This window comes from Erythrolamprus reginae, chromosome 2 (genome assembly GCF_031021105.1).
Source record: "Erythrolamprus reginae isolate rEryReg1 chromosome 2, rEryReg1.hap1, whole genome shotgun sequence".
NCBI classification, from domain to species: Eukaryota; Metazoa; Chordata; class Lepidosauria; order Squamata; family Dipsadidae; genus Erythrolamprus; species Erythrolamprus reginae.
In genome coordinates this window covers 80,301,397-80,325,415 of record NC_091951.1, presented here as the reverse complement: position 1 = coordinate 80,325,415, position 24,019 = coordinate 80,301,397, and the positions used below count along the sequence as shown (strand labels likewise).

Genomic DNA, 24,019 nt, shown 5'->3' with positions numbered 1-24,019 from the left:
CACATTTCTGAAATTTTATTTAGGAATACATTCAATTATTTAAGTTAAGAGATATAGATATATATAGATATATATCACATGTTTTTGCTGAATTTTATAGATATATACAGTATACAGTGATCCCCTGGGTATTGCGATTCCGATCATTGCGAAATGGCTATATGGCGATTTTGCAACCCGGAAGTAAAAACACCATCTGCGCATGCGCGCCCTTTTTTCTATGGGCACGCATGCGTAGATGGCGCCGGGCAGATCAGCTGCTGGGTGGCTTCCCTAGGTCTTCCCCCTCTTGCTGGCGGGAGGGCGAGCGGCGGACATCAGCGAGGAGTTTCCCCACCGCCCACGCAAACTCCTCGCTGCCGCTCGCCCGCCCTTCGCCCGCCCACGCCGTTCATTCTCGCCGCTTCCCAGCTGAGTCCTGAAGCGAATTGGCTTCAGGATTCAGCTGGGAAGCGCGAGCGGTGCCAGCGAACGGCTTGTCCGCTGCCTGCCTGCCCGCTAGCGAGGAGCCGAAGTTCGCCTTTGACGTTTGTCTTCGGGACTCAGTTGGGAAGCCGCGCGGCTGTTTTAAAACGTCGCCGCCGGCATGGGGGGCTTCCTAGCAGCCCCCCAAACCCGGGTTGGGGGTCCGGGGGGTGCTGGCAAGCCCCCCATGCCGGCGGCGACGTTTTAAAACAGCCGCGCGGCCCCCAATCTTCGGCTCCTCGCTAGCGCTGCGGAAGTAAAAACACCATCTGCGCATGCGCAGATGGTGTTTTTACTTCCGCAGCGCTACTTCGCTAAAACCCGATCATTCCTAGGGGTCCTGGAACGGAACCCTCGCAATGATCGGGGGATCACTGTATACTTGAATATAAGCCGACCCGAGTATAAGCCGAGGCAACTGGGAAAACTTATTGACCCAAGTATAAGCCGAGGTTAGAAAATGCAGTGGGTACTGGTAACTTATAAAAATGGAAATCAATAAAATTACATTAATTGAGACATCAGTAGATTAAATGTTTTTGATAAGAGGGTAAACAAAAGCAATCTGGTATTAACAAGGCGGCAAGATGCGCGTATCATGCCGCCTTCATTGCATCAGCGGAATTCCGCCCGGCTGCCCTGTTTAGGGTAACCCGCTCCCTTCTTAATCGGGGGGGGGGGAGCCCTTGCAGGGTAGTGCCGAGGATTTTAACACATTTTTTGCTGATAAAATCGCTCACATTCGGACGGACCTTGTCTCCAATTGGACAGCAGAGTCGGCTGACAATGAGTCAGTTGAGATGACTGGGGCCCATCCTTGTCCATCTGTCTGGGAGGAGTTTGACCTGGTGACACCTGATGAAGTGGACAAGGCCATTGGAGCTGTGACTTCCACCACCTGTTTATTGGATCCGTGTCCCTCCTGGTTGGTTTCGGCCAGCAGGGACGTGACACGGAGCTGGGTCCAGGAGATTGTCAACGCTTCTTTGGGGAGGGGGTCCTTTCCGGCTCCCTACAAGGAGGCACTTGTGCGCCCCTCCTCATGAAGTCTTCCCTATACCCAGCCGTTCTCAACAACTATCATCCAGTCTCCAACCTTCCCTTTATGGGGAAGGTTGTTGAGAAGGTGGTGGCGATCCAGCTCCAGCAGTCCTTGGAAGAAGCCGATTATCTAGGCCCTCAACAGTCAGGATTCAGGCCCGGTTACAGCACGGAAACTGCTTTGGTCGTGCTGATGGATGATCTCTGGCGGGCCCAGGACAGGGGGTTGTCCTCTGTCCTGGTGCTTCTTGACCTCTCAGTGGCTTTCTATACCATCGACCATGGTATCCTTCTGCGCTGGCTGGAGGGGTTGGGAGTGGGTGGCACTGTTTTGCAGTGGTTCTCCTCCTACCTCTCAGGTCAGTCGCAGTCGGTGTTAGGGGGTCAGAGGTCGTCCTCTAAATCTCTCCCTTTTGGGGTGCCTCAGAGGTCGGTCCTCTCCCCCCGCTATTCAATATCTACATGAAACCGCTGGATCAGATCATCCAAGGGCATGGGGTAAGGTATCATCAGTACGCTGATACCCAGTTGTACATCTCCACCCCATGTCAGTCAGCGAAGCAGTGGAAGTGATGTGCCGGTGCCTGGAGGCTGTTGAGGTCTGGATGGGTGTCAACAGGCTCAAACTCAACCCTGACAAGACGGAGTGGCTGTGGGTTTTGCCTCCCAGAGGGGCTGCATACAAATCTAATAAATAAATATAAATAAATAAATAAACAATAAATTAAAAAGTAAAAAAAGTAGCTCAATCAGCAACCAAGCTAAAACCTAAGAGTTAAAATCCTTCAAAACTGGATTCCTCCTCAACAACTGTATGTCCATCATCAACTCCCAGAATTCCTGCATCAGCCATGCTGCCTCAGGAGTGGGAATTGAAGTCCACAAGCCTTAATCTTGCCAGGTTTGCACTTCTAACCCTAACCCAGGGGTCTTTAAACTTCAACTCCCAGAATTCCTGCATGCGTTTTTCCACCCTCCGCAGCTCCAACTTCAAATTAGGAAAGAATTCGTGGTGCGGAGGGACGATGCCGAGGCCCTGCCTTTAATGCAAATTTGAGGGTTTTAAATTTTTGCTTTTCATAAAAGATACTTGCAAAGGCCGGAGCTCTCTGGCTTCCCTCGGGGCTACAGCGACTGAAGCAAGGCTGCTGCCGGCACCACCATGCCCGCCCCCTTCTTCAGCCGCAAGCCCCATTCTCCTGCCTCTTGTAGCAGCTGCTGGGAACGCACACGGACACACGTACACCCATACCCTCGAAGGATCATGGGTGCCACCCTCAACTTCCACTAGGCTCTCCCAAAGGCACCCTTAACCTGCCTCAGCCGGGAAGAGACGGCACCTGCCATAGCTCCCTCACCCGCTTAAGCCACCAATGCCTGCCGGGCTCCCGTGGGGCGCCCTCTTTTGGTGACTCGGGAAATAATACCACAGTGTGGCCCAAAGTCTCAGCAGCCCCAGCTCAGCCATTACTATCACTTACAAGATTGATGTCAATATTGTCAGGCAAACCAGACAAAAAAACAGAACTAAATTAAATTATCCTACTTTTACTGACAGAATCCAGAAAATTTGAAAGTACAAACTTTCTGCTTGCTGCTTTTAGCTACCTATCCTTTTGAACAAGTCCTTTCTCATTTTTTTTCTGTGACCATTAAGCTATTGCCGGCTCCAGACCCTCTTGTCTGACTGTTCCCTAGGCAGCATTTCTGCTCATCTTTCCTCAAGGCCACTAATGCGTTCCATTACAACAAGAAACTTTACAAAGGATTACAAATATATCAGCTTGGGATACCAGCTTGCAGAAGGGTCAGGACGCTGGCTTGGAGGATAGCATAAGGCATGGCCCAGCCTGTGAAGCACAGGACATTGGGGCCAATTAGGGTTTTACACAATGGCGGAGTAGTTGTATAGGTCTGTTATTCCTCAGGGGTTGAAACAATGTAAGATTGGGGGGGGGGCAGATTTCTGAGACTGATGAAGTCCTTAGGTTTCCACTTCAGCCCCAGCCATGATGCTGTTGTCACTGTGTATAACAGTATAGTTTGGGGGAGGTGAGATTGGCACACAGCAGGTAGAAATAACTGCAGCACTGCTTAAAGTCATAAATGTTAGTAGATTGAAAAGAGTTCAATTTTGGTTATGTGACCACAGGGATGCTGCCACAGCCATAACTCAGGCATGGGTTGCAAAGTCCACGTTTGAAAACCATCATAATTTTAATTGGTTGCTGAACAATTAATTGTAAGACAATCTGTATACGTAAATCTAAAGGGGCATTGCTATTACTTGACATGCCTCTCCTCATAAGGTGGAGCCAGCATTCAGGATGGGTTGTCCTCGTTGACTCAGAATGAGGACTGAGTATATCTTTTTTGCCAGGATTTGCCCTGCTATGACCTAGCTTTGATGAATCCAAAGACTAGACTCGACGTGGCAAATTCAGGAAATGTTTGTTAACAGTAAGCTCTGATTAAACAGGTCCAATGTGAAGTACACATTAGAATCCACTCAATACAGACAGTTCAAGGGTGGGACTGGTAAAACCAATGCCCCTTCTCCACAAGGGGTGAAGCCAGCATTCAGTATGGGACATACCAAAGCCCTAGGTTCCTTCGGGTGGAAACGGTCCAATGTCATCTAGGATACGTCCTCTACCACCCTCTGTAATACTCTCCGGCCAAAGGCCGCATCAGTAGATACATATGTGTCAATCCTGGAATGATGGATAAATTGAGATGGTGAAACCCAGGTGGCTGTTCAACACACTTCTTCCAAGGGGTCCTGAATAGCCCAGGCTGCAGTCGTGGCTGCGCATCGAGTATGCTGTGATGCCCGCGGGTCAGGGCGAAGAAGACAATTCATATGCTTTTGCGATAGTGCTGCGAATCTAGTCCCCAATGGTCATCGAAGACACTTGGAGGCCAAGGATTAGGGGTGAAAAGCTACAAAAAGAGCCTCCATTTTCTGGAAGGAACGGATCCAATCTAAATATATATATCCGGAGGGCCCTCCGAACATCCAGTGAGTGCCAGAGTCTTTCCAGTAGGTGAGTGGGGTGTGAACAGTAGGAAGGCATAACAAGCTGTTGTGCCCGATGAAAGGAAGAATTCACCTTTGGAAGAAACAAGAGGTCTAAATGGAGAACCACCTAGTCCAGGTGGAACACACAGAGGTTTTTTTGAACACAGAGTGTGGATAGTTCAGAGATCCTGCGTGCTGTGATGGCGACCAGGAAGGTGACCTTGTAAGATGACAAAGTAACACTTTCCTCAGCGGTTCGTAGGGGGGACCTGTGAGGTATTTTAGCACCCTTAGAAGTCCCAGGAAAGATAACAATGAATCACCAGAAGGCGCAAGTTGGAAGCCCCCTGTAAAAAATGACAAATCGTAGGGAACTGTAGGAGGGAGTCAATCTGGCCGCAAAACAGAACTGAGGAGAGGGCCACTATCTGTCTGTGAAGAATTTTCAGGGAGAGGCCCTTGTTTAATCCCCGTTGCAAGGGGAAACTGGAGCCCTGGTCAGCTGACTGAAAGGGCCATCGGTAGTTTGGGACCTGACAAGGATTGCCCTTCCTCAAAAGAGAAGAGAGGACCTTCTTCCTGTCCTGGACTCCACCAGAATCGATTCTAAGGACTCCCCAAACAGAGTCTGCCCCTTAATTTGGCCTGTGGCAAAACACCACTTGTGACAGGTATCAGCGGGCCATTGGAGGAGCCAGTCCATGGCAAAGGAGGAGGATTTACAAGAAGCTCTGACTGCCAGGCAGCCGCCTGGTATGCTTTTATCAGAACCTGTTCAGTTCTCCTGTCCTCCGGTTTCAGTAGTCTTCCGACTTTCCCAGCATAGTAATGGGAGAATGTAAGGCCAGAACTGGAGCGTCGACAGACGGCACAGAAGGGAGGTCAGAAAGGTTCGCAATGTTGAAATATTTTCTGTCCAAGAACAATGCTGAAGGGCCAGATGCTGGAACTGACCAGTCTCTTAAATGTGTCCAGAAATAGTTGAGGAGGAGCAGGAACAAAGTCAGTTTCTGGTGTAGTCTCTGAAAATAACAGATCAGGATGACCCCCTCCAGAGGGGCATGATGGTCTCTTAAAGCTGACTTTAAATAGGAGTGATTTAAAGAGACTGGGTGGAAATAGACTGGATGAAGTAGGCTGGAGTCATTCCCTCATCTTCTGAAAGCTCAAATGCCACGCTATCTCCATCCTCCACCTTGTGGTCCTAGATGTCAGCATCTGAAACATCGGACAGGCAATTGGACTGATTGCCTGACTGGACCAGGTGGACCTGAGGGTCTCTGGTCCTTGGACAGTTGAACTAGGTTGGCAGGATCAAAAATGGCAGAAGTCTCTGTGGCTTGGGGTTGCTCTGTGGCCGTTGGCCTGGAAGCGGGCTTTGGTTGAGCTGGAATCACCATCTTAGTGGATTGCCATTGAGAATAAGTGAGACCAGCAGGACCCCAAAGGTCAGTGATTGGTCTTGGCAGCACTGGGGCTTCCAATGCCAGGGGATCATCTGTTGTTCCATCAGCCAGTTGATTGTCTGGGCCCCGGGGAACTTGATCCCTATCCTAGTTTGAGATTTCCTTAGCAGATTTATTACAGATCTTCCGCAGGGCTTTATCACTGCGCTTTTCCATCCTTTCAGCCACCTTGGAGATGATTGAGTGGACTCGATATTTGCATGGTCATTGCCCATTAATCATTCCTTATTCTATGTCTTTTTCCTTACTTTTTATCTTCAACAGAAATTATTTATTAATATTTGCATTATTTCTCATTTATAGCATTTTTCGGTTCCCTGCTGCTTTTATGGTCCCTGTTAGTGAAGTTTTACATATTTGTGTAACATTTTTTTTTACCATGTCCTAAGTAGCTTCCTCAACTCTTTTTTTGTGTCCACTTTCCATTCCTTTTATGGGGAAATTATCTTATAGTAGCTTTTTATTTATACAGGACTTATAACAGGGTGTCCAGGGGGGAATCATTTTGAAATTCTCTGATATTTCTCTGACATTTTCCTGTAACTTGCGATCTAGTTAAGGCACGATCGTAGATGACATCACACCAAACAGCTAAGCCATGGAGAAACATTGGTAACTGAAGAAGCAGGTTGTTGCCACAGTTATGCTTATTTTTGCTTGACTCTGCCAGGCAGCATGATCTGTTATTTTTTTATATGATTTTTTTGAGTTTGGTTTTTCCCCCTGATTTATTCCGTTTTTTTCACGAATTCCCTGATATTTTCCAAACCGCCATTCTCCCTACCAAAACCAGTCTGCTTCACTTTTCAAACTTCTCGCAATTTCTGCATTTTTACTGATACTCTCAACCTTTTAAATAATCAATCAAATCATTCTTTTTGAATTACTCCTTTTCCATATGTGTATTTGAATAGCCTTGCTTGTCATGTATTCAAAATGAAACTTTAACTAGTCAAATATTTATCAGTCACCAATCTCATTCAATTTCTTATCTCCAAATGACCCAATAACTTTTTGTCTCATTTTTTTCCCTGAACAGTAATTGTTTGGAATGATCAACAGTTTTTCCCCAAAAGTCTTCTTTCATATCACTTCAATAAAATATAAAACATAATCTACAACCATACCAGTACCGGTACTTTCTGATACACATTTTGACCTTTTCATTCTTAAATATCATATTTTTCAGAGGATAAGACGCACCTTTTCCTTTCTAAAAAGGGTGAAAATGTTGGTGCATCTTATATCCTAAATACAGCAATTTTTGCTGTCCCAAAGCCCCGCCCCTGCAAAAAATGGGCCTGATTTTTAACCATCCCAAGCTTCAGTGAGGCCTGTGCGCATGCGTGGGGGCGGGTTGTATGCACATGCAGGGGGAAGCGCAGGGAATGCATATGCGTGGGGGGGAGGGAATAGGTTTGGGTACATGTTTGCACTAGTGCACGCACACACACAATTTTGGCATGCAAACCAAAAAAAGGTTCGTCATCACTGGACTATATTATCAGATCTAACTGTATACAGTGGTCCCCCGATTATCGCGAGGGTTCCGTTCCAGGACCCCTCGCAATGATCGGTTTTTCGCGAAGTAGCGGTGCGGAAGTAAAAACACCATCTGCGCATGCGCAGATGGTGTTTTTACTTCCGCCGCAGCAGCGAGGAGCCGAAGATTGAGGTTTCCCCGCCGCCCACGCAAACTCCTCGCTGCTGCCGCGCCCGCCGCTTGTCTTATCCGCCCGCCGCTTGTCCGCTGCCTGCCTGCCCGCGCGCGCACCGCGCGCGCGCCCTTCGCCCGCCCACGCCGTTCGCTCGCGCCGCTTCCCAGCTGAGTCCTGAAGCCAGAAGGCAAAGGCGAACTTCTGCGTTTGGCTTCGGGACTCAGCTGGGAAGCGGCGCTGGGGTTTCCCCACCGCCCACGCAAACTCCTCGCTGCCGCTCGCCCGCCCTTCGCCCGCCCACGCCGTTCGCTCGCGCCGCTTCCCAGCTGAGTCCTGAAGCCAAACGTGGAAGTTCGCTTCAGGACTCAGCTGGGAAGCGGCGCGACCGAACGGCGTGGGCGGGCAAAGGGCGGGCGAGCGGCAGCGAGGAGTTTGCGTGGGCGGTGGGGAAACCCCAGCGCCGCTTCCCAGCTGAGTCCCGAAGCCAAACGCGGAAGTTCGCCTTTGCCTTCTGGCTTCAGGACTCAGCCGGGAAGCGGCGCGAGCGAACGGCGTGGGCGGGCGAAGGGCGGGCGCGCGGGCGGGCGAGTGGCGGACAAGCGGCGGGCGGACAAGACAAGCGGCGGGCGCGGCAGCAGCGAGGAGTTTGCGTGGGCGGTGGGGAAACTCCTCGCTGATGCCCGCCGCTCGCCCTCCCGCCAGCAAGAGGGGGAAGACCCAGGGAAGCCGCCCAGCAGCTGATCTGCCCGGCGCCATCTACGCATGCGTGGTCATAGAAAAAAGGGCACGCATGCGCAGATGGTGTTTTGACTTCCAGGTTGAAAAATCGCCATATAGCCTTTCGCAATGATCGGGATCACGAAACGCGGGGGATCACTGTATTTGCAATATTTCTAGCTACCAGAAAGGATAGTTATTAATCAGTTGTGGCACATTTTTGCCAGTATCCAAAAGTACAACCAAAGTTTCACTCAAGTTATTCTGTAGAATAGTTCACAATCCAAAGTACTGTTACCCAAATGTTACAAATTAGAAGACACTTTTCTATATTAAATTAGAAAGTTAGGGCAGCCATATAAATATTTTACAATATTATTTTTACCTGTGTACGTTCATATGCCCTGTAAGTACGGCTGGATGTAATTTTGTTTGCAGCTTTTGAAACATGGCATTCATGTTTTGGTGTAGGATCCAGTGCATTTTTAACAGCCGAATCCATTACATTTACTTGCTGGTTATCAAATTTATCATATATAGTCTTCATTTTCCCCTAAAATATTAGGAAATGGTTATTAATATTATTCCAGGTATAATGCAAGCCCACAACATTTCCGCTCTGTAAAGTCATACACAACAGAACATTAATGTTCAATTAACCAATATATCCCTCAGCTTAGTAAAAAACGATTCAACCAGACTTTATCTGAAATTGCATTAATATTTTTCTAAATTGTCAGTGCACTTTTTAATCTTATGGAATTAAGTCGTATGAATATACAACCTCCCTTAATAACAATGTGAAGAAAATATATGTATAGTTGAACTGTGGAATCTTTGGTGCTTGCTGAACCTGATTGATTACTTGCATATTTCATTTCTGAACTAGAAAACATCATCAGTGCTTTTAAAAGAAGTTTAAATTTTAAAATATTGTAATCTCTTTTATACAAAGAAAGGTTATTTAAAGTATTTTATTTCACATATATTATTGCATTAAATACAACATGTTATATTGGTTTACTATTTCTCCTTAATACATAAGATGAATCCTTAAAAGTTTAAGGGAAATCCCAAAACGTACCTTTATTACTTTAAAAATAATAATATCGCCAGTTGCACTAGCCTCCAGAGGATTAGCCTGTAACAAGTCAGCATATTTGGAAAGATATATACCTGTAAGATGTGAAAACAGTATGTCAACAAATTGCATTTACATAATTATTTTGGTGATATATAAGAAATGTCAAAACGGCCATTCCATAATGTTATGTTTCCAATAATGAAAGGTGTTTCCAATGACGGAATAGTGGTAAATTTGGAGTTTTATCCATCCCAACCAAGCTAAGAATGTGTGCTGGGGGGGAGGGGGGTGTCATCACTTTAAAGTCGATTTTGGAAGTGTGTTGAGGAATGTGAAATTATTTTTCTACATAAGAGGCCACACCCTTTTATGATCCTAAAACATTCCATGAAACTACTGAAACACCATCTGAGTAGTAGCAGCAGTCATCATTTTAATCTAGGAAAACCAAATTTATTTACAGAAAATGTATGCCATCTACTTCCTTAATAAGTCTGTAAATATAGTAATCAAATCATTTAATATTAATGCATGAGAAAATTATGAGTCACCAAAGTTATTTTTTATTTCTATAAGAATTTTTTTTACACATTATTTGGATTAAAGCAGAGAATAAACAACCCAGGCTGGTAACCAATTTAAAAATTCAGAATATGTCACCTGGATAAAGTTGGTATCTTGTTGAAAATGTATTAATTAGACACAATGCATTTTCTGCCTTCATATTTCTAGTTGCCACATATTTAATAGCAAAGGAAGACATAATTACCCATTGAAGGATTGCCGAGAATTGTTATCTTGGAATGGCCCACCTGTAAGCCATTTTCACATATATTTTGGACCTGAAATTAAACAATATTTAATGTACCAGAATGATAGAAAGCTTTGTGATACTATAATGACTGACTGACCAATTATTATCATATTAGTCTATTAGTATTTTGTTTATCTGCTTTTTGAAATAACATTAGAACATGTTTCTTTAAAAGCATACAGTTACAATAGGCTGACTTGTTACCTTTAGACAGTATATTTTTAGTAATACTAATTCTTTGATTTAATGGATGAGTTGAGGGGAAAGATTGTGTGTTTAAAATTAATGTCCATTAAATGGTGAAGCAGACATTATGAGAACCAAAATATACACCTAAAAAAAAGACATTCAAATTATAGCTGAGGAGCAAATACTACAGGCATTCACATGTGAGCAAAATTGATGGTACTCCTGGCAACCATATCCATACCTGATTAAATGCCAAAGCTACATCATCCATCTGCCCGGCAGGAGAAGCGCTGGGGTGGGGGATGTCAGTCCAGCCCTCCTGCCTCCCCCCCCCCAGCTAAAAACGTAAAGCCTCTCACCGCCACCGTCGCTGCAGGAGGCTTAAGCCTCCCGGTCCTCCCCACCCCTCGCCCGTGTGCTCGGCAGGCAATTCTGCCAGCTTCACAATCCAAAGTATAAGATGCACCAATATTTCCACCCTCTCTGAATCTTAAAGTAAGAATTATTGTTTGTGCTGTTGTCTCTGGATTCCTTTTATTGTGATTCACTTTATGACAGAATTCCTTTTTATGACACTTGTGATTGTTATTATATTCTCACATTATTTTACTACTGGTAATTGAAATGACAAAGCAAGATAATTAAATTTTCAATTCTCCTTCCTTGATGGATACAGGAGTTGGCAATATCTACTTTGCCTTTCTGCTTAGTAATAAAAATTGTGCTTTAAAAAGTGTGGAATCACATAAACAGTCCACCTTCCAAATAATGGAAAAACAGCATCTTTTTAAGCTTAGGACCAGACTATTTACGGGACCGTCTCCTGCCACATACTTCCCAGTGACCAATTAGATCCCACAGAGTTGGCCTTCTCCTGGTCCCATCAACTAAGCAGTGCAGTTTGGCGAGCCTGCAGGGGAGGACCTTCTCTGTGTCTGCCCCGTCCCTTTGGAACCAACTATTCCCCGATGTCCATACTACTCTCACTCTACTAACCTTCCAAAAAGCCCTGATGACCTGGCTCTGATGACAGGCCTGGGGCCATGAGAGTTAACATCTAGTGAGGGCCAAATTGTGATTTGCTAGGTTGTAATTGTGTGTGTAGTTTTTGTTTAGGGGCTTTACTGATTGCTTAATCAGGGTTTTACGGGGGGGGGGGGGTGTTTTATATTTATATTTGACTTTGTTGTATTATTGTACTATTTTATTGTTGTAAGCCGCCCAGAGACCCATGGGATTATGCAGCATATAAATCAAATAAATTAAATTAAATTTTCAATGATTGCAGTTTGCCGAAGTGACATAGAATATGGAAAGATGATGTTAACAAATCAAAATAAATTAATATTAGTATTAAGTTATTATTAAATGTTCTAAAGCAGGGGTCTCCAACCGCCGGTCCGCGGACCGGGACCGGGCCGTTGGGGGTTTTCAGCCGGTCCGCGGCGCCAGGGCCCCCTCGGCCTTTCCGCGCTGCCCACCGCCCGCCCGATTTGCCCCCTCTGCTCCTCTGCCACCTCCTGCCTTTCACCGCAGCTCCTCCCGCACCCGGAACGCACGCACTGCCCGCCTCACATTTGCCGAGAGGACTTTCGCCCCGGGCTCTCAGCAAGGGGGCTGCATGAGAGGCGGGGCCGGCGGAAGGTGATATTCAATGTCGGGGGCGCACGGGCGGTTTTGCGCGCGCTCCCTATCTCCCTGCTAGCCCACTCGGAATACTGTATTCAAAATAAGAAAAGCCTTCGCCGGCAAAGGCTTTTCTTATTTTGAATACGTATTCCGAGTGGGCTAGCAGGGAGATAGGGAGCGCGCGCAAAACCGCCCGTGCACCCCCGACATTGAATATCACCTTCCGCCGGCCCCGCCTCTCATGCAAACCCCCTTGCTGAGAGCCCGGGGCGAAAGTCCTCTCGGCAAATGTGAGGCGGGCAGGGCATGCGCGCGTCACCGCTGAGAAGAACGGAGAGAGAACGAGAGTGAGTGAAAGCAACAGACAGCAAGATAGAGAGAAAGTGAGAAAGAGAGAGTGAGAGAAAGGGGGGGAGAGAAAGAGATAGCAAGAGAGAGAGAACAAGAGAGAGAAAGAGCGTGAGAAACAAAACAAGAGAGAAAGAGTGAGAGAGAGAGAAAGCAAAAGAGACAGAAAGAAAACAAGAGAGAGAAAGTGAGAAGAAGAGAAAGAGGGGGAGAGAGAGAGAAAGAGAGAGGGGGGAGAGAGAGAAAGAGAGGGAGAAAGAGAGGGAAAGGGGGGAGAGATAGCAAGAGAGGGAGAGAGAAAGAGAGAGGGAAAGGGGGAGAGAGGGGGGAGAGAAAGAGGAGATAAAGGAAGAGGAGAGAGAGAAAGGAAGAGAAAGAAAGAAAGAGGGATAGAAAGAGAGAGAGAGTGAGAGATGCTCAGTGAGCCTTTCTTTGAAGTTGCCTTTCTTTCTTTCTTTCTTTCTCTTTCTTTCTTTCTTGCTCTTTTTCTTTCTCTCTTTTACCTTTCCTTCCTCTATTTCTTTTCTTTCTCCTTCCTACCTTCTTCCCTCCCTCCCTCCAGTCCTTCCTCTTACTCTCCCCTTTCATAAGTTTCCTTGCTTCCTTCCTCTGTTCCTGTCCCTTCCCTCTTTCCTTCTTTCTTCCTTCCTTCCTTTCCTCCCTTCCTTTCCTCCCTCCATTTCTTGCTTTCCTTTTCCTTCCTCCCTTCTTTCCTCCCTCATTCCCTTCTTTCACTCCTTCCTCTCTTACTCTCCCCTTTCACACCTTTCTTTGCTTCTTTGCACCCTTCTTCTGTTCCTGTACCTTCCCTCTTTCCTTCCTTCCTTCCCACCCTCCGTCCATTCATTCACCCATTCCTCTCTTGATCGCCCCTTTTACGGCGCCGCTGACAGCTAGCTCCCCCCCCCCACCGGGCCATGGAAAACTGGTCTAGCTGAAAGCCGGTCCCTGGTGCAAAAAAGGTTGGGGACCTCTGTTCTAAAGCACCCCTTTCAAAGGATTTGCACATCCCTACTCCTTGTAGTTATTCCAAATAACAAGGAAACACAGCCAATGTAAACCATTAACCCAAACCTGTCAGTTCCATAATGTATAGATAAAAAGTTGAAGGGGATCAATTTTGCCTCAGAAAATATTTAATCCTATTCCAAATTGAATGACAAGCAGACTGCCTAATTCAATATTTTATTTCAGAGGCATAAGATTAAAAAACTTGGCAATGAAAGTATATTCATGCAGCAATAGTTTTGTCTAACTGCTAAACAATAATCACCTACCAATTTTCTGCATCCTAGTATTTGTGTTTAATAGCAGTATTATTTCATCTTCTATTCCAGTGATGGCGAACCTTTTTTTGCTCGGGTGCCAAAAGGGTGTGCGCGTGTGAAATAGCATATGCACATTTGCCCACACCCATAATGCAATGCTCTCCCCATGTATGTGCACCCCCACTCATGTGCACAATACCCCCGCAACCCCCCCCCCCCCCGCATGCGCACAGGCCTTACTGAAGCCTCCGGACGTCTGGTAGGCCCAATGGGCTGCTTTTCGCTCCCTAGCGTTCAGGAAAGCTGCCTGAACCCTGGGGATAGTGAAAAATGGCCAAGTAGGCCAACTGGAAGTTTGGAAACAAATTTCCGGTTGGGCAGTTGGGCCATTTTTCACCGTCCCCAAGTCTCACAAGGCTTTCCTAAACCCTGTGGCTGGAGAAAAATGGCCGAAAAGAAGGCCAAAATCATCTGGCAAACACGCACATGTGCACTGGAGCTGATATAAGGCAACGCCTCGCATGCCCTCCACATGCCACCTGTGGCACATGTGCCATAGGTTCACCATCGTTGTTCTATTCTAAAAGGCATTAATATCTTAAATGAAGAATTTGCTTAACATTCCTTTAGATATGCAAACAGATTTTCTTCTGTTTCAATTCTATTGATTTGAGAAAGCCAACAATACTTTAAAAAATTACATTCTTACCAACAAACGATCAACCTTTAGAAATGCATATGCCTCAGCAAGCTCTTTTTCTGACCTCCCGTCTTGTTTCAATTCTTTTCGTTTCTCTATGAACTTTCAAAATAGGAAAAAAAATATTATAATGAACAAAAATTAGCACATTTCATAGCATACATGTAATCCTCAAGTTACAATCATTTGTTTACGATATTTAAATTATGATGGTCATAGCACTGAATAGATTCAGAACTGGTACTCAAAAGTTTCCGCCTTTGCAACTTTCCCCAGCCAATGAACAAAATATGGGCACTTGACAACCTGTTTACACTTACATGATCACCATTTGCCACCTTCCCATTTTGCTGGCTTCCCATAAGCTAAATCAATGATGAAGCCAGCAAGAAAATCACAAGTTATTGAGGAACCTTTCCCCCACATCTCAGGCCTTTCTTTGCTCTCACATACCACGCTCTCCTTTCCACATAATAATAAAAATAACTCTCTCTCTACACCTTAAGATTAGATGAGACATTAAGTCTTCCTGGAGGACATACATGGAGTCCCCCTAACTAGGGGTGGATTCGTTTTCTGCACTGCTGGTTTGCTAAGTGGTGCACCATGTGCCGCAAGCGCACTTAGCACATGCTAGAAACACAGTTTCTGTACATGCGCGGAAGCAAAAAACAGCTTCTGTGCATGCACAAAAGCAAAGAACAAGATGGCGGCACCTATGGTGCTAAGAGTGCCAATTCAGGGGTGTGGCAGGTCTGGGTCACTGTCTGTTCCAGCGACCCAAACCAACAATTTACTACCGGTTTCATAGAACTGGTCCGAATAGGGAGGAACCCAGCTCTGCCCCTAACCAACTTGCTCAGATTGAAAAAACTATTTGGATAAGCAGTGAAATATTTTGAATCAACAAGAAAAGATGCTCAGTTGCCATAACTCAACTTCCAGACTACTCTAGCTGGATGACTGAGTCTTCATCAACCTATTTTTTTCTTGGAATTTTTTTCAGAAGTGGTTTGCCATAATCTCCTTCCTACAGTGTCTGACACAGGGTATCCAGGGGGAAAGCATTTTGAAATTCCCTGATATTTCCCTGTAACTTGCGATCTAGTTAAGGTGCGGGGTGCGGTCGTAGATGAATGTCATACCAAACAGCTAAGTCGTGGGTAGCTGAGGAAGCAAGTTGTTGCCAGATGCTCATTTTTGCTTGACTCTGCCAGGCAGCGCGATCCGGGTTTTTTTACATGATTTTCACGACTTTTAAATATTTTAAGAGTTTGGTTTTTCCCCTTGATTTATTCTATTTTTTCCACAAATTCTCTGATTTGCCTGTTTTTCAGTTTTGCTGGACACCCTGCTGACAGGCCCAAGATTACCCAGATGGCTTCGTGCCTAAGGCGGGACTAGAAGTCAAAGTCCCTCAGTTTCTAGTCTGGTTCTCTTCAATATGTACAATACTAAAAATTAAAAACTTTCAGAATTAAAATATATTTTACATTAATGAAGCATACCATAACAACTTAAATCCTCTAAAATTTCTACATGCATAGCACTTATGTACATTGATAATATATACTCACGTCCTTTTCCAATAGTTCACTATGAACCAGACTGGCTTTTTTGTATGTGAATCTTTCCTTTGAAAGGATATCTAAATATGACGAATGCAAAATGTTCACAATATCTTCAAATTCACGGGAATCATTTGTTATGGGATGAAAAAGAGCTACCAAGAAACAGAAAATAGGAAACAATCACTTTTTGATGCTATAAAACTATAAAAGCTATAAAACTTTAGGTCAGTAAAACTCCAAGGTAAAGATTTAAAAAGTATTAGTAAATCTGAAATCTAATTATTATTCTAGTACAGTAACATAGAAAAACATTAAGTTAGGTGAAAAGCTGCTTCTCCTACACCATTATTCAAAATATATGAAAATTGTTGGTTTAGCCTGGCTTACAACTGATACCATGTTAATGCAAACAGCTAACTTATTCCTTTATTCTTTTCATTGTGTGATTGAACTTGAGGTTCTGGATCTCCTTAGTAAATTCCAAAAGAAATAAGCTGTTTGGCTTATACATTTTGGATTTGTTTTGAAGTATCAAATTAATTCACTAGATTCAGCAAATATTTTTTTTCTGAACCAAGTTATTTTAAAAATGGAACAATGCACAAACATGATGGATCTATCCAACTAATCAGACTAACTCAACTATATTTTGGTATAGTGTTACAAACAAGAACTCTTAATAAATCCAACATATTTCAATTACATAGCTTGCAGTATGAACTATTTCCAATGTATCAACTATTAAATGGATTAGAATTTTTTTTTGCAGCATTAATGCTGATTGTTACAATATTATAGAAAAAAATATTCCCTTGAGCTAAGTTTAACTCATGCTGATAAAATTTACAGTAATTTCATTGTATCAATAATTATTGCCTTCTAACAAGATGCTTTTTCAACTTCTCCATCAGCTCCATAGTTCTGAATTTTTCTGATGTTCTTACATTGACGAAATAATCAGCTATAACTTCATTTTTTTTTAAATCCAAAATAATGCAACCAGATATTTCCCAAGCCTTTCTACTGCTCTTAACCCTGCTGTTCTGTTTGAAAAAACTCCCTAATCTTATGTTCCCGGGTCTATTTGACCCGGACTGCAAATTGATCATTTTAGGTACTTATATTTGGTCTTTTTGAAAGCTTTTTTCACCTGGAAACAAGTTTGAACATTTCTGCACACAATGGAATGAAAATTGAACTGACAAAATTAATCCTTATTGGTTTATTTTGCACATAAATGTGCCTCCCCCCCCCGTTTTTGTGAATTTTTTTTAGGTTTATTGATAATTTTGCCTGCAAAATGTATTCTATTTTACTAAAGATGGTGTGGGATTGGTAGCTTGAACCTTTCTGAACATAATGATATGAAAATTGAACTGGAAAAAATGATCCTTATTGGTTTATTTTGCTCATAAATGGGCCCCCATGCTTATACTCAAATAGGCTTATACTCGAGTAGGCTTATACTCGAGTATAAAACAATATGGTCTTATATTCAAAAATAAACCAATAAGAATCATTTTTTTCAGTTCATTTCTATTTTTCTTATGTTTAGGATTGTTCAATTTAGTATATCAAAACTTTTGGGTTTATTGATAATTTTGCCTGCAAAATGCATTCTATTTTACTAAAGTTGGTGTGGGATTGGTAGCTTGAACCTTTCTGAACATAATGATATGAAAATTGAACTGAAAAAAATGATCCTTATTGGTTTATTTTGCTCATAAATGGGCCCCCATGCTTATACTCAAATAGGCTTATACTCGAGTAGGCTTATACTCGAGTATAAAACAATATGGTCTTATATTCAAAAATAAACCAATAAGAACCATTTTTTTCAGTTCATTTATATTTTTCTTATGTTCAGGATTGTTCAATTTAGTATATCAAACCTTTTGGGGGGAAATTCCTTAGGGATTTGTGACCTTAAAAAATATAAATTGACACGAAATTCAGAAAGGATGGGGGAGGGGCTTTTTGATAAAAATAAAAATATAAGTCTCAATTTTTCCAGTTCAATTTTCATATCATTATGTTCATAAATGTTCAAACTAGTTTTCCAGTTGAAAAAGTTTTCAAAAAGATCAAATTCAAGTACCTAAAAAAAATCTTTTTGGTCCGGTCATATACGAACAGAAACAGACTCGAAGTGATGGGGTATTTTTGCCTAGAAAACAATTAGCCACCACCCCAAAAATATTTTTTTGATGATCAGCATTGTTAAATTGAGTAAATGAATCCCTAAGATTTTAAAGAATATTTCGGATTTGGAGCATTAAAAAAAAAAAGTGAAAATGGTTGCAAGCAGCCGAGAGGGGGGGGCTTATTTCTGATGTTAAAAAACCAGTAAGAATCATTTTTTTCAGTTCCTTTATATTTTTCTTATATTCAGAAATGTTCAAGCTACCAATACCACACCAACTTCAGTAAAATAGAATGCATTTTGCAAGCAAAACTATTCATAAATTGAAAAAACTTTCACAAAAACGGGGGGGGCATGCATTATAGCAGCAAAATAAACCAATAAGATTTACTTTTTTTATTTCAATTTTCATATCATTGTGTGCAGAAATGTTCAGACTACTTTCCAAGTGAAAAAAGCTTTCAAAAAGACCAAACATAAGCACTGCAAATGAAGAGTTTTCGGTCCGGGTCAGGGTGACCCGGGAACAGAAGTGTAACTTTTTTTGCCGAGCAAAAACTAAGCCCCCCACCCCCCAAAAAAAATTCTCATAGAGAGAACTCCTGAAATGATGAAAAGTCATGAAATTTCAAGTTTCAGATATGCAGGGAAAATTTTTTACAGGGACTCAAACTTGGCTTCGGGTCACATACGACCAGAACAGCAGGGTTAAATCAATGGTGGTTTTATTTACCGTGTTTGACTTATGCTCAATAAAGTAAATGAATTATGCCTGTAGTGAATTATATACCATACAAATATCTGAGTTTTCTAGGAGCCAGTGGTAGTTATGATTAAATATTTTATGACAGACTATACAGATAATATAGTCAAACATATCCCCAATCACTTTCAATCCTTCCCAGAAAATCATAATACTATACTTTTATGAAGGATGGGAGCTTGCAGTGGTTTTCCTACAATATTTATTTGTGGAATACTCTTCCATTAGCTCAAATTTAATATCTTTTCATAAATTTATCAGAAGTGTTTAATTTCTTACTATTAGTTTTTTGTTTTATCTGGGCTAATGGTTTTATAGGTCTGTGATATAGTAAAAAAAAAGCAAAAAATTGTATATAATCACATATATCGTAATTGTTTTAAGCTGATATAATTGTTTTAATGTGATGTGCAAACTATTTATTAAATTGCAATCCAATATTAACTATAAAAATTAACTGTCATCTAAAACATATTTCAATATTTGACAAGCTTGCATGAATATCCACAACTTTGTGTATTTTATTTAAATTTTATTATTATTAAAACAAACTTTAAAGAGGGAGGATTGTTATTTCCTTTCCTCTTCCTTTTTATCCAGTTTTAAAGCTATTATATTTAACTTATTAAAAATCAATAGTTCACATTTTGTGTTCAATTACATAGTAAAAATCTAGAACCAATAGTCAGTAACAATGTGATTTCAATACACTAGGAAAATTTAACATTTGAGTCCAAATATTAGCAAGTATATTTTTTTAAACCTCTGGCCTTTTTCTTATTTTTTATTAATATTCACCTCAATGAATACTGGACACCAATTCAATGGTAATTGATACTTATTTTTTAAAAGTTCTAATTTCTGCATTATCTATTAAATTGTATATATTATTTTAACTCAAGCTTCACAAACTTCAGATTATATACAAATATTCAGCATATTATTAGCCACACACAATTGATGGCTCTAGATATCTTAGATTACAACTATCAGCACTGATACGTCATACATGATAAATTTGTAATCTAAAACATCTATTTTAGCGTGTACCACATTGAGTCAGGGCAGAGCTGGATAATGCATTGGGTGTGGGGAAGGCTTTTGTTTTACTTTTAAATTTTTAAAAGTGCTTTTTGAATTCTTTCTCTGTAACAGGTAGTATGGAAGAGATGTAGTTAATGTGAACTGGAGATAGGCTGTAGAATTGAATGTTTATGCTTTTTCAGAAATAGTACAATTCAGTGCAATGGCATAGGCACCACTGTTTACCATGTTCTCAAGAATTGATAAAAGTTCAACATCAAGCGATACAGGGAACTCAGTTTAAACAGAACAAGAAACAGTAGGGAGAAAAGGAAAAAGTGACGAAAAAAGGAGCCATGACTATTTATGTTTTGTGCCCAAGTGTATAATTCAAATGTAGCCACTCATTTGAATTTGGAAATTTCTAGATAGATTTACCTATTCTTCAGCATAGGAGCACTGTATCAGATCTTCACTTCTTTCTATATCATCTTATATCCACAGACTGTGCTTTGTACTATTTAATAGTTGTTTCAACTTTTTCAAAGAAAAAGAACCAAGAAAAAAATAAGACGTGTCTATTAAAAACATAATCTTCATTACATATTATATCTATGGCATAACCAAATGTCAGCATAGAATTTTATTCAGCTTACTTTATACATAATATTGATATTAGAATAGAATACAATGGAATAGATTTCTTACTTGCCAAGTGTGATTGGACACACAAGGAATTTGTCTTTGGTTCAAATGTTCAGTTAAAATTTGTAGCCTGAATTCCCAATTTAAAGAATTAGAATTTTTTTTCCAGATGAGGACTTTTTTTTTAACTTTTATTTAAAAAATCTCACTGTAAGGTTTCTTTTGAAGCATAACTCAATGTTCAAAGTATTAAAAACTTGATGAACACCCTAAACTTGTCAATTCAGATGCCTACTCTAGAACACCAGAATCTCAGAATGATGGATAACCTATCTCATGCTGTAAAATGGAGAAATCTTAAAGTGATGAAGATTTGATGCAAGATCATTTGTATACATTTGTAATAAGTGAGCCACAATACAAACTGGGATGAACAGATATTTTTCCAGCTTATATAGAAAATCAATGTTAATGATGCTTCAAACTGTTTCCTCAGAAATATATCTATTTATTTTTATCCTAAGCTACTCCATTTCACATAACGCTTCATAGGAATCTTTGCTGTATTACCATTTTTCTACAAAATTCACTAGTTACTGCCTTCCTTCTATTAGAATTAACTTCAAAATTTACTATTCCAAAATTTAAAAGATCTTCATTTAATGCTCCAAAATTTAAAAGATCTTCATTTAAAGCTCCAAAATTTAAAAGATCTTCACTTAATGTAGTTTAAAGTTTGAACTGATACTTCTGAGACCACTCTATCAAATGGTTTCAAACATTCTTCAGTTTGGAAGCTTTTTTCTAAAAAGTCACATTTCAGTTCTCCTCCTCCCTTTAGTTTATTATTCTGAAAAAAGAGATTATTTCCCTCTCATTTGTCTCTAAGGAATTTTAATTCACTACAATCAATCTCTGGCAAGAGACTAATTACATAATCCCTCTTATTAGTTTCTTCATTGCTTTGCTCATTTTGAGGCATTTTTTTTACAATTCTCTGGACAGAATGGTTCCCACAGTATCATATTCCACCTCTGATTAGACTTCATTTGCTTCATTTTTAAAAATAATGGTAAGATGGTCATATTTATCCTCCATTTTTCTTGAAATATTCTTAAATAATGTAAATTTTACAATACATTTGTTTCTTTAAAAATGGGACCAATAGAAATATGCTTCAAAAATATTCTACATGGTTCCAATTTTGAAGCCAAACCTTTAGCAGCGTAAGTCTATGAAGACATTTTCTTCTCTACCTCTTTGAAATATGGGATTGAAAAATCATAAAAAAATTTCCACAGAAGGCATATAAATGATGTCAAAGAAATGGAATTTTGACCAGAACCCTTCTAAAAAAAACCCAGGATCTTAATTTTTAAAAATAAAATTAATAACTACCATGGCAACTTATTTCATCCAAAAAAATTAAGTATCTAATTTCATGTCTTCCCTATCTTTTCTGTCATGGAGCAATCATCCATCAAGAAGTATCTTTGGCTATTTACAAATTGAGTAGACAATTGCAAAGAGAGCTGGATCATCCCTCTATGCACAATAGTTTTCCATTATCAAGGCTTGACAATGGGCTGAGTTTTCCCAGTGTTGGAATACAGATCAAATCCGAATAATCTTTAAGAGGAAGGCAGCTATATTTTTTGTAAATCTATTAAAATCAATGAGTTCTTAAGTACAGTTAACAAGAATTGGCCAATATAAAAAACAAAATCTTCAAGAACTAAAGATCCTTGAACCTGCTACAAAGAATACACAATGGCAACAGAGTAAAAAATTGGCACTAGCATAATTGTACTGTATTTGAAAGCTGAAGCCTGATTAATTGGAATAGAACTTTTGAGATGTCTGCAAAGATATGAATCTGTATTGCTCTTCAGCTTTTCCCTCTATAACATTCCAGAGATTACTATTCTTAATTTAAAAATGCATTGTTTGGCTCATTATTAAGATCATAAATATGGAAGACACTCAACCAAACAGAACATTTGATTCACAGATTACATAAGTCAGAGACTTTAAACTTCAAGTAGGGGATCAAGTAAACCTACCTCACCTACAAGTCTATTCTAACATTCTGCTGAAGTTGATGAATCTTCTCCAAGAATGAGAAATAGACAAGCCTATTGACTAAGAACAGATGATTCCCTCCTCTCCCTATCTTTACTGAGGTTTAAGAAATAATCCTGTTTTGAAGAAAAAGGACCGAAAAGTAGACTTCCAACGAAAGCTACCACAAAGACCAAAGGTATTGTGAGTTGCCACAGAAAGGCCACGTTCACAAAGCCGGATCGGACCCGGAAGAGCAGTAGAAATCTACAAAGCTCCTTTTTGAAGAGGCACGTGGCGCAGAACCACTCCCGTCCTTAAAACGCGGGAAAAAAGGGCGCCTCGTGAGGGGGAAGGATGGAAATCTATCTTATTCTAGAATCTCTGACGGAAGTAATCGCGTTTAACGGGTCATCCTGCCTGATCTCTCTTAAGCGGAGGAGGCCTTTCCTCCACTACCGCCGAGCCGAGCCGAGCTCCCTTTCGAGAGCCACCATCTCTCCTCTGCGAAGCATCGGGACTTTGGCGGCGGCATCCTCTCCAGCCTTTTTTTTCCTCACCGGCCCCCCGAATCGCAATTCGGATTCTAAACGAAGCCGTTTCAAACTCCCAAAGGGTTGCGTTTTCCAAAAGCCTCTCTCTCTTTCCCCTTTTCTTTCCTTTGAGGAACAATTCTGAGAGGCTGCCTTAGAGGCGGGCTTTCTTTCACACGCCCGCCAGCCAGCTGCATGCAGGGGGTGGGAAATGTCACCATGTCTGCGGAGCGAAAAGGAGGAAAGCGTGAGGGAGGAAAAGGAAGGCGGGAGGGGGGGAGAGCGTGAGGGAGGACGGAGGGATTTGAAGTAAACAACCTTTCTTTTCTCGGCTCTTCCTGGGAATCTGAAAGTTTTTCTTAAGAGGCAGATCTTCGGGGGCTCTGAGGAACGGGGTCCCCAGCCCCTCGCTAAGGGACTGTGCCTGGGTCTGCTCGAGGGCAGCAGGGACCCCAGCTTTGCGGTGGCCGCCGCGCGGGGAGCCCCTGTCCTCTACGGCGGCAGAGTCTAGCGGCGGCGACTCATCGCTTCGGCTTCTTTGAGAGCGGGCGCCATTTTGTGTGCAATCGTCCGCTTCGGCTGCTGCAGATTCGTTCTCCACACCAAAGAGGCCGCTGCTGTCCTCCACCCTTTGAGAGGGCTCGGGCGTTTTTTCGCCGCCACTCATAGCCGCGGCGTCCGCTATTGAAGCTGCGCGACGCAGTCGAGAAAGAAACGACCCTGCGCTTCTCCCCCAGCGAAACCACCCTTCCTCAGCGCCATGCAGGGTGCCCGCAACGACGACGCCACCGCCGCTTCCCGCTCCTTCCCTCCCCGCCTTCACTATAACATGGCGCTGGGGCGTCAGGAAAGAGGAGGGACTTTTTCACTTCCCCTCGC

General features: G+C 42.1%; 1 protein-coding gene across 7 annotated transcripts in view; it reads right to left on the bottom strand.

The window, feature by feature from the left end:
- The window catches only part of TASOR (transcription activation suppressor), an 87,594-nt gene extending 63,575 nt beyond the window's left edge, over positions 1–24,019 (bottom strand). For all 7 annotated transcript variants that reach the window (XM_070738487.1, XM_070738488.1, XM_070738483.1 and 4 more), the window contains exons 1-6: positions 23,459–24,019; positions 15,979–16,124; positions 14,411–14,503; positions 10,223–10,295; positions 9,454–9,545; positions 8,755–8,922 (exon numbers count right to left, since the gene is read on the bottom strand). In XM_070738487.1, the coding sequence (XP_070594588.1) occupies positions 8,755–8,922; positions 9,454–9,545; positions 10,223–10,295; positions 14,411–14,503; positions 15,979–16,124; positions 23,459–23,807 (921 nt within the window). In that variant the 5' untranslated portion in view covers positions 23,808–24,019. The remainder of the gene's footprint in view (positions 1–8,754; positions 8,923–9,453; positions 9,546–10,222; positions 10,296–14,410; positions 14,504–15,978; positions 16,125–23,458) is intronic.